Source organism: Rhagoletis zephyria, unplaced genomic scaffold, assembly GCF_001687245.7.
Source record: "Rhagoletis zephyria isolate East Lansing unplaced genomic scaffold, Rhagoletis_zephyria_1.1 Rzeph_scaffold_00096, whole genome shotgun sequence".
In the NCBI taxonomy this organism is placed as follows: Eukaryota; Metazoa; Arthropoda; class Insecta; order Diptera; family Tephritidae; genus Rhagoletis; species Rhagoletis zephyria.
This window is the reverse complement of record NW_016157180.1, coordinates 133,644-152,871: the sequence shown is the minus strand read 5'-3', so window position 1 is coordinate 152,871 and position 19,228 is coordinate 133,644. Positions and strand designations below refer to the sequence as shown.

Below are 19,228 nucleotides of genomic sequence, written 5' to 3'. Positions count from 1 at the left end.
GACCCATTTTCAGTTCCAGTCCCGCGAGCAGTATGCGTTTCAGCAGCTTATTTGCGTCGTCGACCACGTCAGGCTATTCTTCGTCAGCATTGTTCGCCCGGAAAATTTTGACTTTGGGTCGCCGGATACCAAAGCGAAGGAGACAGTCAGCCTTTTCCAATGGCTCGGTGGCTTTGAGGAGTAAGAAAAACGTGCTGGTTGTTTGTGACTTCTCATACTTAAGGATCACTCAGTCGTTCATGAGCCGGTTGTGTGTTGGCAGCGCCCCGCTATTCATCTCCACACATGGGAGCCAAATGCGAGCTCACGTCCCTGTCACTGGCAGGGATTGGCTTGAGTCTCAAACTTCCCAAGAATTTTTGGTGCTCGCCGAGCTGTTCTCCAGCAAAGCCTTTGAGAGTTGATCCCCACATTTGACTACCCTCTAACCGCGCACTACCTGTGCAGAGTCAAAACTGATGAGATTGCCACCCGGCTCCTGCCATGACCTGGTTAATGACCATTTGAGACAGCCGCGCCTCAATCTCCCCCACTTATCAAGCACAGGCTTCGCCTTGTTTGAAACTGCATCTACAAGTTCCACCAGCAGGATAGCTCTTGCCATCTTGCTGAAGCCATGCCGTAGCCGTGCTGCAGTAGCCGAACTTGAATGGTCGGGAGAAAACCTCCCCTTTTTGGAGGCTCTTTCGACTTCATCCTGCGATCTATTCCGCTTTCCCCCATCCTGTTGGGTGGCCGGGTTTTTTTCTTCGGCGTACTTCGTGTGCACCATCCGTTTGGTCTCATTCCGCTCCCTCCTACCGAGGATAGATAGAGGGCGCTGCTATCGCTTTTCACGATGTGCCTTCGACGTCGAGAGTTTGATATTTGGCTGCCCCTTGGCAGCCGTAGAAAGGTGATTAGATGCGGGAGTACTGCGGCCCACAAAACTGGCTCCGCCATCTGGCGTCAAAGTCTCATGACCTCCGTGGAGAGGCTCAGACAACCCAGTCAAGGCTATCCGTGTAGTCCTTTTTGGTCGTATCCAGGGTGAATGAGTCCTGTATTTTGTTGTCCGTTTGTTTCTGAGTTGAGAGATTCATTTTACTGTGGTGATAGCGAAGGGTGCAGTGTCTCGTGTAGTACCCAGTGAGAGTTTTGAGGTCCTCTTCGCCTAAATTGACTATTCTTTTTAAGTTACTTTTGAAGGACAGATAAACCATTTGGCTTATCTCCACCCTGCACATTCAATCCAATGCCTATTGAACATTTTGTCTACCCAGTTATCTATGGTCCTCATTATGTGTGCTTTGGTGAGGTATCGTTTCCCTCATACCCATCCTAATAAGACTGTATTCTTGGCATCAAAGGCATTTAGGACGTTGAGGCAAATCTCCTTCAAAAGTAAAAGCGGATTGCGGATTTTAAAACTAAAACTTCTTTGCAAGAGTCCTTCCCTTTTTAAACCTGTGCACATACATATGTATGTGAACATACATCTAATACATTCCACGTCATCAGTGGACAAGCTTTGATTCGCCAACTTAGTGAATATGCTAGTACAAACTTATTTCTTTGGACGTAGGTACGTCAATTCCTAAAACAAAAGTAATTTACTTAATAAAAGAAAAAAAGCATTTAAATAAATGTTTCTTTGTAACATGAATAATGGAAAACAAGTAATCGTACACTCGGACTCTCTAAGCAATTACGTATTTTACAAAAGCTTCTGACATACGAGTAGATAATTATCTTAAACGCTGTTATATGTGTATGTATAAGTGTGTGTGTACACACTTTTGTTTGTGTGTAGGTGTCAGTAAAGAAAGCCTGACCCACATGGCATTCGACTCAGAATTGACTGCACGCAATTAGAGTTCGTAATTTTCTAAGAAAGAATAAAAAACTTGCATACACTACCCTGACGGAAGCAAGTGATTTTTTTTTTTTTTAAATCAACTATATGAAGGACTACTTTAAAACAAATGCAATAAGTAAATGTTTCGAATATCGATACTTTTTTCACTCAAAGAAACAATATGTGGCTTGGAAGTATGAAAAAGCGTCTGTGAAGTGCAGAACGAAAGCGAATTCAAACGACTGACCTTAGAGTTGTTTAATCCAAATGCATTTTAAATAAGTTGAAAATACATGCAGGAAAAGGTACTTGACTGCTTCCTAGGACATTGCCATGTTGAATAAATGAGTTCGTTGCAGATAAAATAGTGAGCATTTCAATTAGTTATCATTGAAAATGAAGTAGTTTATAAATTACTTTTAAATTAACTAAGTTTCCTTCAGGGTACTTACTCGTAAATATGTACATATGTACATATATATGTTTTTCTAGATAAATCAGGATAATGTACACATCTGTATGTAGAAACAGATATGAATGTGTAAACATGTAGCGCTTCGCATTACTTTCAAGTCTCGAGAGTCCATCAACAATGAAAATTACTCGAATGCTATTGCGTTTCGTGTGTGAGTGCAAGAAAGTTGTATATATGCATGATGTATGTATATAGATATGTAAATTTCATTAGCCATCAACTGTCCATAAATAAGTGTGGCATTCAAACTCATTTTACTGAAGTTTATATGAGCAGGCGCTTTACATGTGTGTATGTGTGTGTGTGTGTGGTTGTAAATGCGCCTACATGTATGCTTTGGAAAAATAGGGTCGGAAGTGGAAGCATATTTGACAAGGTTTTCATGTCATTTATTTATTGACAGCCAACCGAGTTGAACTCAACGTTTGCGTGCAAATAAAAATGAAAAAAGTAAATAATAGTAAGAAGGGATGCATGAAAGGCTAGGAAATAGGTGGAATAAGTAACAAATTCAAAGTTATTTAAGTACATTTGTAAATACTACATATCGTTTATTTGTATATACATACATTAGGGTGCATCTCCAAAAAAAGTTGCTGGTTTTCCCACCGGAAATATAAAATTTATTATATTTTAAGACCTGCGTCAAAATATGTCGGAAAAATATTATGATTTACGTGAGCTAGACCGATTCGAAAATACCTTAAAAAATCTCGTTATGTTGATGCAGTTGGAAAAAATTTTAAACATTTTCATGCATACTTTTTAATCTTATAGCCCAATTCTCTATCGGTGTCAAAATTTTTTTTACTGACAAATTTAAACGTTTTCATATATTTTTCCGTAATAAAAACTGTGTCAAGATTATGTCACTTATACAGAATAGAGCCGTGTAACCCTTCTGTCATCCGAGGCGACTTAAAAATAAATTAACTAACTTTATTTATAAAACCACTCGATTTTGTGAAATATTTTCAAATGGGTCAGGAATATTTTGGTGGAGATCTTAAAATAAAATAAATTTTATAATTCTGACGGAAAAACAGTACCGATTATTTTTGTATCGAGAAACATGCACCCTAATGTACATATAGTATGTGTGTAGGTACATTAATTAGACCGTACCATAAAAACAATTTCGCCGTATATCCCTGAGTCTAAAGTATTTTTGCAAGGCAATTTAAAATATTTTTTTGCCGAACGTTGGGGCTCGTTTTTAAATTCCTCGTCATATCTTTGACATTTACAGTCGGATCTTAAAGTATGGTATATAGATGTTTTCGCTTCAAAGAGTCAAATTCTTCCAGTGTTCATTGACCTGCAATACCCCGTTTTAGTACTTACCCAACAAATCTCAATTCTTTCCACCCTTACGTGTCACCCTAATGTCAGTAAATTACGGCTCGGCTTGTAAGGTGGTATAGTCTAATATGCATTCATTCGCATTTTTAGTACGAAAATATATTAACTTTGGTATGCTTTTCTTCTTCGATTGATTTGTATTGGCATTCGGCAGCAGCGCAGTCAGCTGCTTGTCTATTTTTAGCAGACTAGAATATTTTTTATTGATTTCAAATATCCACCGCATTTTTTACGTTTATCTTGCAAAAGCAACACTGAAACATAAAATAGAAACAAACAAACATACGAGTGCCGTCAGGGAGGCCCCAAACCACCAGCCTATCAACCTAACAGCCCAGCAATCCAGCAATCCATTTATCTGTGGTAATGCTCGTAAAGTAGTAAGCGCTGATGAGCTCTCGTGCCTTCACTCATTGGCATTGTTGGACTCGTGCTCTGGTGGTAGCAGCGACAATGTTGTTGCTCGCTGCTGAATGTTGACGGTGACTTAATACGAACACATATTCAATATTGAGCCGGATGGTAGATGTGTGTAGAATTTGTTAGTGTGGCAGTACCGAGAGTTAAAACCGTAAATGACGATATCGTTTAGTCGTTACAGTTGAAAATCGTAAGCAAAAATGTGTTTGAGCCTAAAAGTAGGCAAGTCTATCATTCACGCTATTAGTTTGCACTCAAGAGAGGCAGAGCAAATGAATGAAAGAGCGGAAGTGAGCGTGAAAGTTGGTGTGAAAATAACTGTGGAAATATTGGGCTGGAAATCTGAAAGAGAGTAAACGAAAAGGGCGAGAAGAAGCTGATAAATATGAGAAACTTATTATGAAATCCGGTATGTATGAGTGCGTACAAATAAATAGCGAAAATGAGAAAAGAGTATGAATATTTTAAATTAAAAATCTGTACAATGAAGTTTTTATGGCTAAAATAGGTCCGGCTTTATAAATTTTTTAGTAATTCACTAGTAGCAAAAAAAAAACGAGTTTTATAAGAGCAGTGTCAGCAACTTCGAATGCAGGACACCACATACAAACTTTCTTTTTCCCCATTTTGTGATTTGATTTAATTTTTTTCTATTTCGGCGCGAAAACGATATTACATCTCTATGAAAACTTATCATAAAAGTATTTGTTGGCTGCGTCAAGACCAGCGAATTGAGATTAAACTAGATTTTCAAACTTGGAAAGCCATTGGGGGCAGTAAAAATTCTGATTTCAAGATGGTAATGTTATTAGTCGGCAAATTTTAACCTTCAAAATACGCTTTTTAATAATAAATCCTTTGACTTATGCGACCACTGCGACTTTCTGTTGAAAGTTAATGAAATGGTAATTACAAGACGGATGCAATAAAATCCCTTGAAAGTGCTGGTGTAAACAAAATGCAATGATTTACATTTTTTTGCAGCTTAAACCTTCAAAAGCTGTAACAAGAAAATAGTTTCCCGAAACACACAAGTGTGGTTAGAAGGAATCACTTTTGTTACGAGGCTAGAAGAGCTGCGTTTTAAGAAGCTCATTTGGTGACACAGAATCTCATGTGGTGCAGAAGAAGGGCTTTCCACAAAAGAATGAAGTCATATACTAGCCCACAGGCGCAAGGGAAATACTTTCCCAACCAAAGCTACTGCATCCCTATATAGCACAGTATCGGACGATCGTCAGCACAGATTTCCTCTTTTTGAGACTTCTGCTTTTAATCAAGCTCAAGACATGCCGCGCTGCCGAATGCCCACTCTTTTTCCGAGCCAACCGCTCAGCACCACTATCGACCACTTAAGTATCCAAGCGTGTTTCTGAGTTATCTGAGTGTCACAGAGGCCATCTTCGCACTCCAGAACGTTTGCAACTTTGATGGTGATGACAATCCTATTAAGCAACCTTCCAGAGAGGACTAAGGCTGATAACGTCCCTACACCTTTACGCGTCACCTAAGGAGGAGGCGGACTTTGGGGTACTGCGCTGAGTTCCACCTGTGCCATCCAAAATTCGGTATTTCATTTGGCTTTAACTTTATTAACATTCTTTTGAGTCTTCTTCCAAAGCGAAGTAGTCTTTAAAAATGTTCCTTCGTCATCATCATTTCGATATTAGATTGCCGTAGAGGCCTCAGGCCATTTGACCTCACATAGCGCCCGAGATTGGAGGTGTTATGGGGCGTATGAGTAACATTCTCTATAGCGGTTCAAATGAATGTTAGGCAGCGTTAACATTATTTGCAGTCTCCGATTAAATGCTTTGCATTTTCACATAATTTCTGTTGAATATCCGAGCTACTAAATAAGCAAAGCCGTTTGCATAATCAGTATTTCTATTGAATATTTTGCAACCCAAATCAAAGGCAAAAGGCCTTTAAACAGTTAAGAACTTTACATAAGCATTGAAGCATGTACTTAAAAGGAATGATTTGCAAAAAATGTATCTTAATGCTTCAAAGCTGCAAAGTCATGTTCAATGAATCAGCAACTACTTTGACATGTTTTGGAAAGAAAAGCCTTGCAAGCGACCACTTTTTTCTTAAGAAAAATGTTTACGTGCTCCAGTTAGTTAACAAACAAAACAAGGCCAAATTTAAAAGATTGGTTAAAAAACAAAAACAAAACAAAAAAATGATTGCAATCAATCGAAGTTCTTTATTCTGTGTAGAAATGTAATATCTACTCTGCATAATATGATTTTTATAAAATTTATAGACGTATTAGTATATGTTTGCTAGCTACTCTGAACTCAAATAAATTCATTAAAGCATCTGGTTCGGGTTAATGTGTACACATCTTTTCCATAGAAGCCACAACTAGGTATTAAGTGGTGATACTGCTACTTTCCCTCCAATTTGCGCTTGTTTTAAAAAATGTTTAACTTGATTAATTAAATCACTGAAAATGTTTTTTTGTTTCTCTGCTCGCACTTCCAACGCATGTATATTAGACGATAGTTAGATTGCTCTCATTTTACTCCAAAAGAAAATATACTAAAGTCGTGACATTCTTATCCCCTTTACTGCCAAGACAAGAAATTTAAGATTGGCCGACTACATTCAAAGTAAATTGCAATTAAGTGAGTGCACTTTTTAAGATCTTTAAAACCCGAAATTTAGATATACCTCGAAAACTACTATACTTTCTTACATTTTAATATTGTATTCAGATTCAGCGGAAAATTTTTTTTTTACATTACAATGCATATAAAATGTTCGCAGGGCGCACAATTTATTCATATCTGTGACCTTATGTTATTGTCAACAAAAATGCAAGGTGGACCTGAGTGCGTTCTATTTTGAAAAACTTGTAGCCCTTTTGCCACGCTTTATACAAATTATAAATCGTTGGAAAGCCTAAAAAAAAGCTATCGAATAAGCTATTTGTAAAAACAAAAACAAAAATGGTACATTCTTTAAAGAATGCAAAAAAGATTATAGTTTATACCAAAAAGCACGAACATTTTCTAATAGGTCAGAAATTTCTAATTCTCAATCATAGGTGTGACATGAGATAAGAATTCTTAGAAAACTTGTAACGCTTAGAAAATGGGCTTAAATTTGCATGTTTAAATACATTGGTAGAAAAAAATCATTTTACCAGTAACTAAAGCAACAATGTGGTAGAGTTTGAAAAAAATGCTGACATAGATTTTTTTCTTGGTACCCTTGGCAAATTTTGCCGCTTATAAGCAACTTTTGAAAAAATTTTGAATTTTTCGTTGTATTGAGGTTTTGAAATTCTATTAATATAAGGAAACTATATATATACCGTAGCATTTGTTCAATCTTTTGGCTTCGTTATATTGAGGCTTCACTGCGGTTAAACTAATTTTTCAAGAAAAGGATATATGTATATACATTTTACTTTAAAATTCCGAGAAATATAGAATTAAAAATAAAATTTACCATACAACCCAAAATTCAGAGGCATCTCGAAAAGTCCGAATAATCGCAAAAAATCTTGAAAGGTCCCGAAGAGTTCCGATACAGGTTTCGGAAGAATTTCTAAAAATTTCGAAAAGCCCCGAAAAAATCTGTTAAATACAAAGTATTAACCGATGAATCAAGATGATGTCTAGTCAAGTCTGAAAAACCCTGAGAAATTACGAATCATTAAGTTTTCTTGTCTATGCCAATTAAAGGATTTTCTTGCTCAAAATATTAAGGTTTGAGTTTTTCAGGAAATCGTTTTGTATGGCGCGAAACAATTCTAATCGCTATCCTGTTTAACCGACTTCACAAAAATGCGAAGGTTATAAATCCATAGGATTTTTTTTTTATATATGTTACCGCATTACTTTGGACCACGTTAGCCGATGGTCCCATACTAATTTGGTTAAAATCAGATCATTGGATTATGAAGAAATTAACGATAATCTTAAATTTTTATAAGCGAATTGAGGTCGATTTTTTTTCTTGCTTAATAATTACTTGTTAGTTTAAAAATTCAAACTCCAACAATCTCCGAGTACACACTTAACTGCGCTGTTGTACATAAGTACTTACAACTTTAGGCAACAAAAAACGAAAAACCAAATAAATAATAAAAAAAAAGTAAGTACAACAGCCGCCAACAAATTGCAACCCCACAACATCAACTACCCACTGCATTAGCTCACTCACGCCGGCGGCTGGCCATGACGTGTCGCCGCTCGCTATTGTTAGGGCACAGCACCTACGACTTTTTCTACATTTTTTGTACATTTGCGCGAACACGTTACTATTATTATTTGCCACAAACACTTACGTAATACATATATTACATACATACATACATACAGATGCACACACATATAAACAATCGTACACTCCCAGTGCGGAAAGAAACTAGTTTAAATATTGATGTATAACCAGTTTTTAACCCACCCCAACGAATTGGATCTGATCTGATTTTCTTCCTTGTAACGAACGGTTTATTTTAGCATGGCGATGTCCTAGGAAGCAGTCGATTATCCGACTCGTCATTTAATTGCAACTATTTTAAAAGCATTTGGCTTAAAGCATTTCAAAGTCCGTATGTCTCCTTTGGAGATGTCTTTTCAACCAATTTAAAATTACTTAGTATTAAATGTTAAAATAGTTAATTGCCCAAAGTCAGATGATTTTTGAACAAATATTGAATTTTGTATTTGCAAAGCTAACAAAAAAGCGTAAGCATTTGGTTTGTCTCAAGGAGGCTGCTAGGTGATTATACTGATCGATTTGAAGTTAGTAGCTACATAAGCAGAACTAAACTACTTTTTCGGAGGTAATTGGTTGAGCGATGCCGTACTGGGTTGGTACAAACACTTTTTCTACGAAATCATCCAACCACCCTCTTTAAGCTCAACCATGCAAATAATTTGCCATGGTTACATGAAATGGTTTGTCCCACAGCCATCACTCTCGCCATGGCGCGCAACTTACTTTGTGTATATTTTTATGTTAGTGTGTGAGGTGCAATAACGTTGGCTTTGTAAAATTGGTGGAAAGACGTGGTATTGTGTTAGGCGGATTTTCGAATAGTAACTATATTTAAGTTACGAAAATTCTTATTCTTAAAGAAGCTCGTTTGTTTTCAATTTGGATTCGATCTTCTAAGGCTTGGGGATTGAATATGTAGCGCTTTTATGCTAAAAATTATCAGTGTATACTGTTGACTACCAGTTAGACAATTAATTTGAAGGTGGCCCCTATTTAAATTTTTTATTGGCGTCACAGCCAGAGAAGGCTAGTACTCCTGCTAGGAAACTATCTGGAGCAGGTAAAAAGCACTGCAAAGGTTAACGCTCCAGGAAGGACCAGAGAGCCATGCCAAACGGCGTGCTATTCTTCCCATGGAAAGGCGGAACGTGTGTTGCTGACTGGGAGCAGGAGTAAAAGGAGTCGCTCTACGAATCCCATGTCCTATTTGGCGGAGAGCTTCACTAAGAAAAACCAGGCAAAACTGCCAAACACAAAAGGCCAAACACCTGGGTAACAGGGCGAGGTTAGGGTTACTAGTAGCAGCGAAAGGGCTCCGTGAAGCTCAAGTTTAGGGGGTGTCCTTATGGTGCGGTGAAGTTGTCGACTGGTTGCGGGGACGTGGAAATATCTGAAAAGCTGCGTAAAGTCGCGCCAACTTTGAAGCGTTATGAAGGCGCGGAAATTGTGGCAACCAATGCCACTGATCTGCCGAAATCCAGGGTCTATACTGGTCAATTTCTTCAAATACCTTCAAATAATCCATTAGATAGTAGCCTTGGCCTTGTTCAGGGTCAGAGCCTGGGGTTACATGACGTAAACTAGAGGATGCTTAGCAGCGTACAGAATGAGCTGTCGACTCGCACTCAGCGGAGACACTCGAGAGACTGGGATATGTGATCAGCTATGGATCAAAAGCAAGCCGACTAAGTCGTCAGAACCGCAGGATGTCGCATATTCCACAGCCGTTTAAACTTCCTCTTCCTTCCAAACAAGAGGATATCACCATAGAGCGAGTCTATTGCTCAAAGTACAAGTTCATCTAGCGAGTTTTTGAAAATCCTAAAGTTCTCTTTTGGTAAAGCTTTAGAGTAGGGCATACAATTTTTTTTATGTGTAAATTTATTTAAAAAGTGCTTTATAAAACCACTCTAATATACATTCATAAGCGTTTATGCACAAGGGAAATCGTGCATGAATATATGCACATTAGGGCGGTCCATAAGAATATCAACCTATAACTTTTATATGGGGCACCTTTTTTTTGTTCTACGTACAAAATACTGATATTCACAAAATTTCAAAATTTTAAACAAATTTCAAATCGCAAAAGTATTACGAAATCATAACTGTTTCATATTACTGAAACTTATTCATAAACTCGCTGACTTATAGCTGCTCGAATTAAAATATTTTTAAAATTTCTGCGATTTAAAAAAATCTAAATATATTTTTTCTAATTTCGCAATATTCGTGGTTGTTTTACCTACAAAATAAACGAATGTGCCTTCATGTTGATATTTTAAGGACCACCCAAATGTACATATGTTTGCATGTGTTAAGTACTCACAAATAATGCAAAGCCATATTATTTTCATTGAGGTGGCAGTTGCACGCGAGGCTATTTTCAAACACGTACGTAAACCACGACGCCATCACCGACGTCGCTACCACCGTTATCGCCAACATTAATGCCGTTTACTTCCATCACAACATATATACATACATATGTATTTGTGTATGTATTTATACATGTGATGTATGCACTGGGAAATCGTGGGTGGAGGGAGGTTAAAATAGCTGGTAAGCCGGCAACGCCATAGGCTCCTCACCTCATCTGTGGCTAAACAAAAGAAACCAGAGAAAGAAGGTGGTGTGCACACTCGGTGGGCGGTTGTTGACCGAAAGGCGTCGGTATCGGATATTGTTCATGTTTTGAAAAGTTGTAGTTGCATTAGTTTTTTTTTTGTTTTATTTATTGCTGTTGTTGTTGTGGGCACGTTAGTTGCCTTCTTGTTGCTGGTTTTATTCGTTTGTGAGGCAACTTGTCGATTACATTTTGTTTCAAAAATTCGTTTGCAACCTATTCATTCATAAAGCTTGCAGCAGCAGCTGCAGCAGCAAAAGGCTCTAGCAAATGGCAACAACAACAAGAGCAACAACGATGTGTAAGAGCACAGAAAGTAAATACAGCTAAGCTCGAAAGTGTACACAAGTGGCGGCGGCGGCAGCAAGTAGCCTACTCAGAAAACTTTGTGTGGTGTATGCGTGTCCAGCTGGGTATGGGGGATGTACATACATACATACATACATAGCTGGGCGTACCTAGTGCACAGCATGTGGAGTGCAGCTTAAAATCGTTTGAATTGAATTTTATGAAATTTCATGTACGCAGCAAGAAGAAGGGGGAGGTCACTTCTCGAGTGAAAAACTGTTTGTACTTTTATGAGTGTGCCAATGTTAAAATACCTAGAAATATGTACATACGCGCAATTTTTTCGCACACTTTCACCCTTCCTTTCGCCGCTGTAAGCTCTTCTCCCTTGCTAGTGGCGACTAGCGTAAGCTTTAGCGTAGGTAAGGGCGGCCCATTGCGGGTGGCAAAATATTTGATGTGGAAATAGTAAAAGTTGAGCACTTTACAGCGAAATTTCGCCCATATACACAAATACATATAAGCATTTGAATATTTGTATAGTGCTGAGAATAACTATACGGCACCCACATATTGACAAGTTTTGACTATTTTTTTATTGTTATTTATTTCGAACTTTTTAGGCAGAATGTTTAGAAAATACTTACTTGGTTATGCAGTTTCATAGCCCGATCAATTCTAGTACCGTTTGAAGTGGCTACAAAATACCGTTGATTTTTGGATTTTTTTGTTTTTTTTTGTTGACAATGCTCAGTGTACGATTTAGGAGTGTCAATGGAAAAAATCGAAAATCTCTTAAAAGATAGAGATAGAAAAAATATGGAACTCATGGCCTATAGGGGAAAATAGTGGGATTATATAATCTTTATATTCAACCACAAAAAAATTTCGTTGAAAAATTAATTTTTGAGAAAAAATTAATACTTTGCTGGCTAGTTACAACAAAAAAATTTTGGTTTTTGGTTTTATGGACTTTTTTTTGTAGATTTTCAAACGAGTCATTTAAATTTGTATCAAGAGTTGACTAAAAGATCGTATAGATGCCCAGTTTTTATATTGCATCTTGACTTTCGACTTTTTAATCAGATTTTTCATATCTTTTTCCGTATAAAAAAAGTCGAACTCACGTCAAAAAAAAAATAAAAAATCCAAAAAATCAGGGCAATTTTTAGCAATTTAAAAGTTGTACTTTATTTTACTAGAATTTAATTTAAATTTAGATGTAACATTGCGATTTCAAAAAAGGGAACCTCCAGATTTTTTAGTAAACTTTTGACCACAAATTAGAACTTGAGCTATATTTTTGCAAAAAAAAAAACAATAATAATAATAATAGTTAGTCAAATCTTTTAAATATGTAGTTGTCATATCATTATGATACGCACTATACATAACTTTTTTTTTTATTTTTTTTTTATAATTTGTGAAAGCTCACGTGTAAGCGTGCGTCCGATTGAGTGTTTGTGTGTGAGTATGTTTGCTGCCGGTTGAGTGCATTTTAAGTAGTTGTTGTTGGCAAACAAGAAATTAGCATTTATTTTTGCCATAAATCGTGTGGCTAAATGAAAATCACAAGCGTGTACACCACCACCACATATTTATTTGGAAACATTTTTAAAGTGTAATGTTTTCAGTAGCTCGTTCATTTTTTATGACTTTTAGCTAAAAATAAAAGAAAACAAATTTTGTTCTAATAATCGCTTTGAAAACGAATTCAAATCAGCATGATCTGCAATTTCACTATTTCGGTTCAATCTCTGATAAGACGCGCGAGCATACTATTTGCCATTTACCTTGCTCTACATGCGGTGCAGATAAATAGCTTTATACCAGTACAAGCACTTTATTGGTACGCTTTAAGTTAGATATCTTTCTACTCTTGCCACATTTTATATTTCTGTTATTAATAACTTTACCGTGTCAAAGACTTAACAATAGCGAAAACAGCAGTATCGAGATTTTAGATACCAGGTGCAGTTTTAAAAATTAAATTTAAATTTAAATTGAAAATTAAAGCTTGGGCAGATGCACCAAGTCAAGATACTTACTTTCTACAACACTCGGTTGAGAGTATCGTACAACAAGAAAACGTATAATGGGCTATTAAGACTTGTAAACCTTATTAATCTACAGGATCAGCTGACATATTCTCAGCCGAAATTCAGCAAGCGGTCGACCTTGTATGTCTCAATCCTTGCCAGATTCCTAGAGAACGGTACAAGTCTAATGAGGCACCTCCTTTTTTCTTAAAATTACAAAGAGACTTCTCGATGCACACATCCGACACCGCCTACACGAAATTGTGTTCAAAGTTTGAAAGGGACTTGCCTTTCAAGAATTTATTCTTGACATAGGGGGCGCCTTTAAAAATATTCTTCCAGATGCCATCGTGGGTAACTTTTTAAAGTGGTGCTGGAACGGCTTCTGGTGAAACTTACAATGCTATTCTTGAGAAGGTAACTATCTTCCCAGAAATGGGGCTGCCATATTGCACTCAGAACATTTCCAACCCTCTATGTCTCGTGAATAGCTTGTCGAGAGAGAGTGGAGAGTGGTAAATTTTGCCAAGACCGAATTGGCAATATTCACAAGGAAATTTAAAATGTCGCCTTTTAAGCCCCGCTCTCTAAAAGGTGGCCGGCTCTAAAAAAGTCATCTTAATATTAATCAAGAGTACCCGGCCCTCTACACCCAGTAAGGCCCTAGAAACAATATCAAGTGTTCTTCCTACGAACCTTTATGGTAGATATCAAGCCAGTTGCAACGTAACCAGATTGAATGCAGCTCACAAATGGAGAGCCCTTGGGTTTGGTCACTAAAATTCTATATAAGCTGGATTACAGCAGCCCAATTTTTTGCTTCGACAATAGATTTTATATCAGAAATCGGACTTAGATGCTGAAATCAGTTTTCATTGAATTGGTCAACGATCGATGAGCGAGGGAGTCAACCTGTTTCATTTCTAAGCAGATCAGATCATATATCAATGAGAAAAGATTTAAAAATCAAAAACGAATTGATTGTCCCATTATCAGCGCAGTGGACGGTCTCATTAAGGAATACTGCGCATGGTAAGCGAATGGCATACCCGTTAACGAATGGAGCTTGGGCTCGCTAAAGTAGCATCTCAAAGTGTCTAACTGTAGCTCTCTTCTGGGCTGTGTGGAAAGGCAACCACCGTAGCCCGACTAACCCAACCTTTGTGCAGGCCACATATATGAAATTTCCCATGGCAGAGATATGAATTGGTGAGATTGGCTCTTGTCCCATCCACCTAATGACTCACAGTAAGCATTGTTGATAGTCATTGCATTGCGAAAACTAATTGCATTGGAGATTCGAGGAATTTGAAATTGAAAGACGTGCATATAGGTATCATTAGGCTTTATCACAATCTTAAACTCTGCAGTAGGTGCGCCAAATTTACTATTATTAGTATAGTTAGATGCTGGTGGAAGTTTTTTGGGTTGTTGTTGGGGAATAAAAATTTTCTTGTGGATTCGTGTTTGACAAATATTGAGACCCTAGGTTAGGTTAGGTTAAACGGGCAGCTCTGAAAAAGAGTTCACTCGGAGGCCGCAGAGGCCCATTGTGATGCCCATGGGGGTTACCCCCAAGCCCATCCCTACATGTCTTCGAACCACTTTGATTTTCTGGCGAATCCTAGCAGTCCTTCCAGAGGAGCTTTCCCCAAGATATCCAGATTCTCGAAGAAGTGGTCCCCAAGAAACTTGAGGCGTTTTCCTCGAAGTGCTGGACACTCGCAAAGGAAGTGCTGGACGGATTCTAACTCCTCCTCATCCCTGCAGCTTCTACAGAAATCATTATGCGGGGCTCCGAACCTGGCGGCCATGTGGCCAATGGTCCAGTGTCCCGTTAGTATTCCTGTGAGAAGCCTGACGTTTGACTTTGAAAGCCTTAATAGACTCCTTGTTCTTCGTTCATCGAGCCGTGGCCAGAGTGATCGCGATACCCTGCAGGTGTGAAGGTTTACCCACCTACTGTTGGTAGCTGCCCTGGTCAGTCTCTCGACTTCTGAAGACATAAATCGCAGGGGGGGTTTCACGATTTGGGTCGCTTCCCCGAGCCCCATCTCAGATCCCTTCCTAGCACATTCGTCCGCTTCCTCATTTCCCGGGACACCACAATGTCCCGGTACCCAGTAGAGATTGATTATGTGTTGCTGTAGAGCTTGTAGGGATCTTCGGCATTCTTTAACGCATACCGAGTTAGTCGTTGCCGACCCTAAGGCTTTGATAGCCGCCTGACTGTCAACAACGAAGGCAAGTTTAGATGGAGCTAAGTCCATCATGCCCACCAACCTTGCCGCCATATGGATTGCATATATCTCAGCCTGAAAAACACTGCAGTGGTCTGGGAGTCTATACGACTCCCTTGAGACCCTAAACAAGCCCCCATTTTAATTTAATTAACTTCTCAGTTCATTATGATTTCTTGTGTTTTTTATTTGAGAGTTGTACATTTGATTTCTAAAGTCTTCGGTTTTTTAGCAGAGGTAAAGGTGTGTTAGTAAAAATAATTGAAGAACTGAGAAAAGTTGTATAAGAATATTTAGGAGAAATATCACATATATGTATAAATAGTACCTAATAGCTTCACAAATTTTTTTTCTGAAGATAAGTGGAGGAACGAAAAATTTGTGCGTAAAATTATATACATATTAACAAAATAAAATCGCATTAGACGCTAACTAAAATTGCAAATTTATCACATCCATTACTTAGCTTTTAGGCATAATTAGAAGCCATTTGCAGAAAACACATTGACGCTTCCGTTCATACACTCGTCTTTCTTCTTATTACATTTGCAGATATAAGAGCGTGACAGATACAATATCAATTAAAAAGTATGATCATAATAATCAATACAAAAAATACACTGTAATCGTTGTAGCACCCACTCGGGATTAAACTAGGATCAGTTGTTTCAAACTACTTAAATGAATAAAAAAAAAACAAAAAGGTATCAAAGCAAATTTCAATAAAAAATACTTTCTTGCGTCGCCTTATAATCGTAAATAAACTGCACACATACATATGCCATTATATAAACTACGTATGTAAAAGCCGAGGGGAGAAGAGCAAAAGAAAAACACTATACATAACTGCAGAAATAAAAAACAAAAATTGAAATTCTTATAAAGTATTCAACTTAGAGGAAAACGTAAACAAATAGCAGTGTGTAAAGCGAGGCAGAAACCGCGGATCCACCGCGGCATATTATGTCACGAGACGATTACAATCCTGTAACTAGCTCTGGTGTTCGTAGCCCGGGTCGCTCAAGGCGGCTCACGGAATTGCCAACAGTCGATCGATCGCCATCACGAGACTACGGTACACGTGGAAGTCCACTAGGTGAAGATCAAAAAATTCAAAAAAAAAATTAAAAAAAAAACTAAACATTTTAAATACATATATTTATGCAATTATAGAAATTATTGGTTAACTTGTGTTTTGTAAATTTGTTATGCTTTTTGAGTTGTAGTCTCGGTTAAGCAAACAAAGCATTTAAGCGAAAATGACAAAAACAAAAGCAAAACTAGTCACCAAGCAACCTTTTTTTTTCTTTTTTACCTTCTTATTGCGCAAAACAGCACAAGGTAGTACATTAGAGTAAGCATTATTTAGAATTTAAGTTAAGGAAATGATTGGCTTGCAGCACCCGCCTCGTACACAAAAATTTAGCAAATTACTTAGACTAAGTATTTAAGTATATTTATAATTTCATATATAACATTATTTAATTAGGTTTTTTTCAAGCGCTAAAGCAATTATTGTGGTCTTCGACTGGTTTGAGGTTGTGGCATTAAGTAGAGTACACTGTGAGAAAATATTTTGTAACAAAAGTACTTTGAGGGATTCATAAGGGTCACCAAACTGAACATGCGTGTTTCATTGTGGCACAAATGACGACCTCGTAAAGCTCGTAAGTAAGCTCCGTAAGCTAATAGCTTACATATAAATCAGAGGTTGCCAAGCTTTTTTTCTCGTAGACCACTTTCAAAATTTTACTGGTTTCGGTGGGCCGTTACATTTCTACCATATTTCTAAAACTCGTCAAAAAATGTGAAGATTAGATCTAGCGATGGTAATTTGCGTTGCGGCTGAGTTCCAACCCTAAATTCGAAGTAGTGAAAAAGTAGTGTATATGTTTTTCTTTTTGTATTCTATAATATGATTACTGACCTGCAAATTTTTACAAGTAACAGTCGCTGGCCTTCTTAAAACTGAGTTCGTAAAGCGATCAAAATACGGACTCGCTCTGAGGAGTGTTTTTTTTTTTTTTGATGAATTCCAATTTCAAAAACTCAGAGTGCTAGCGTTATTTATATTATCTTCACTATAAACTGCTCATATGTTTGGCTCACTCATGAATTTGCATTAGAAGTATTTGTAAAAGAGTTTATTTGCATTGATGGCATCACTTTTATACATCGCTCGGAGTTTTAAGCTGGTGCGAAGAATATTTATCACTCACATTTTAAAAACAATAAACTTGAAAAACAAAACGGAAAAGCTTTTACGCCAAACTTTTAATTCAGAAACTAACAATAGCGACAAGACCGAATCTTGAAAAATCTATGAGAAACAATCAAGCAAGCACCGCATTCAGTTTAGAGCAAAAATAAAATGATTGCTCAATGAGCGCTCCCTGCAGCGTTAATAAGTTTATCAACGATTAAATGTACTGCTTGGTGAAAGCTAGACGAGTGGAAGGGACGTGGGAGCGTGAGGTAAATGTTGAGGCGTAAAAACTGAGTTATACATATTAAAGATAAATTTTAATTGAAAAGCCCTCTTATTTTCACTCACAAAAGAGGAAGTAAAAATTAATTGCTCTTGTCCAGCTAGACGCGAATCTCGGCGTTCGATAACGATCCTGATCTTTCTTGTAAGGTTCTTTTCATACTGGCTTCAACAGTTAATCCTAACGACCAGTTTCCCCTGTACATTTTTTTAGCTAAAGGTACTTAATTAAAGTTAAAAAAAACATAGAAAAATTCTTCAATTTTTCATAACATTTTTTAACTTTTTTCTATGAATTGCTAAAATATTTCTGACTATGCAGTGGTATAACCCATTTCAGTATAACAAAGCGCAAATTTTAAGACCAAAAAAATCGCGTTGGTTTTTAATCATTTAATAATTTTTTTGTGTAGTTCAGTATTGTTTTTTCAATGTAAATATAAATATTTGTTGAAATAAAATACGCAGGACCATTTGCAAACAAAATTACACTAAATTTGCCCAAAATTTTCATAAGTATACATTTGTCACATGTAAAAATCAGCAAAGGGCCTGGTCAAATGGGTATCAACGCGAATTTTTATAGTCATTAAATTTGCACTTTATTGCACTAAAATTTCATGGGTTATGCATACTCAGAAATGTCTTAAAAACTCAGAACAAAAGTTTTGAAAATTTTATGAAATTCAAAGAATTTTTCTAGTTTTTGTTTAAGGTTTAAAACTCTGATTTAAACGATTTTGGAAAAAAATTATCAGAAAATAACAAAAAAGTTTCTAGAAAATCACCCCCTTGACACATTTGCCTCTCACTGTATATGTGCATATGTAAATTCAAACGGAACGCGACTTACCCCCCTTTCCTGAGTACTTTTGTTACAAAACGATAATAGGCATATCAAAAAGTCGCACAGTGTAAATAACTTTTACGTTCAGTGATATTTATTTATAAATATATTTATATATACTTTCATTCTGTTTTCGTGCAAATGAGCACACACATATAATCAAAACAAAAACAAAAGAATTGGTAGTGAATTGGATTGAAAATTTTAATTGAGCGCCTAAATTAAATAATATTTTAAATATATTTACATGCATACATATATTTTCCACACAATTGCGTATACACGCGTCACACCAAAAAAGCCGTGCTGTTGTTTGCGCTTGTGTATTTATGTATGTATGTTGTATGTACATATGTATATACACACG

General features: G+C 36.9%; 1 protein-coding gene across 5 annotated transcripts in view; it reads left to right on the top strand.

Annotated features, from left to right (window-relative positions):
- Nucleotides 1-19,228, top strand: part of brp (ELKS/RAB6-interacting/CAST family member bruchpilot) — a 150,408-nt gene that overhangs the window by 15,122 nt on the left and 116,058 nt on the right. For 4 of the 5 annotated variants that reach the window (XM_017632181.1, XM_017632173.1, XM_017632170.1 and 1 more), the window contains exon 3: nt 16,079-16,622. The exons of the other annotated variant lie outside the window; for it this stretch is intronic. In XM_017632181.1, coding sequence (XP_017487670.1) covers nt 16,490-16,622 — 133 coding nt within the window. In that variant the 5' untranslated portion in view covers nt 16,079-16,489. The remainder of the gene's footprint in view (nt 1-16,078; nt 16,623-19,228) is intronic. 5 annotated transcript variants of the gene reach the window in all.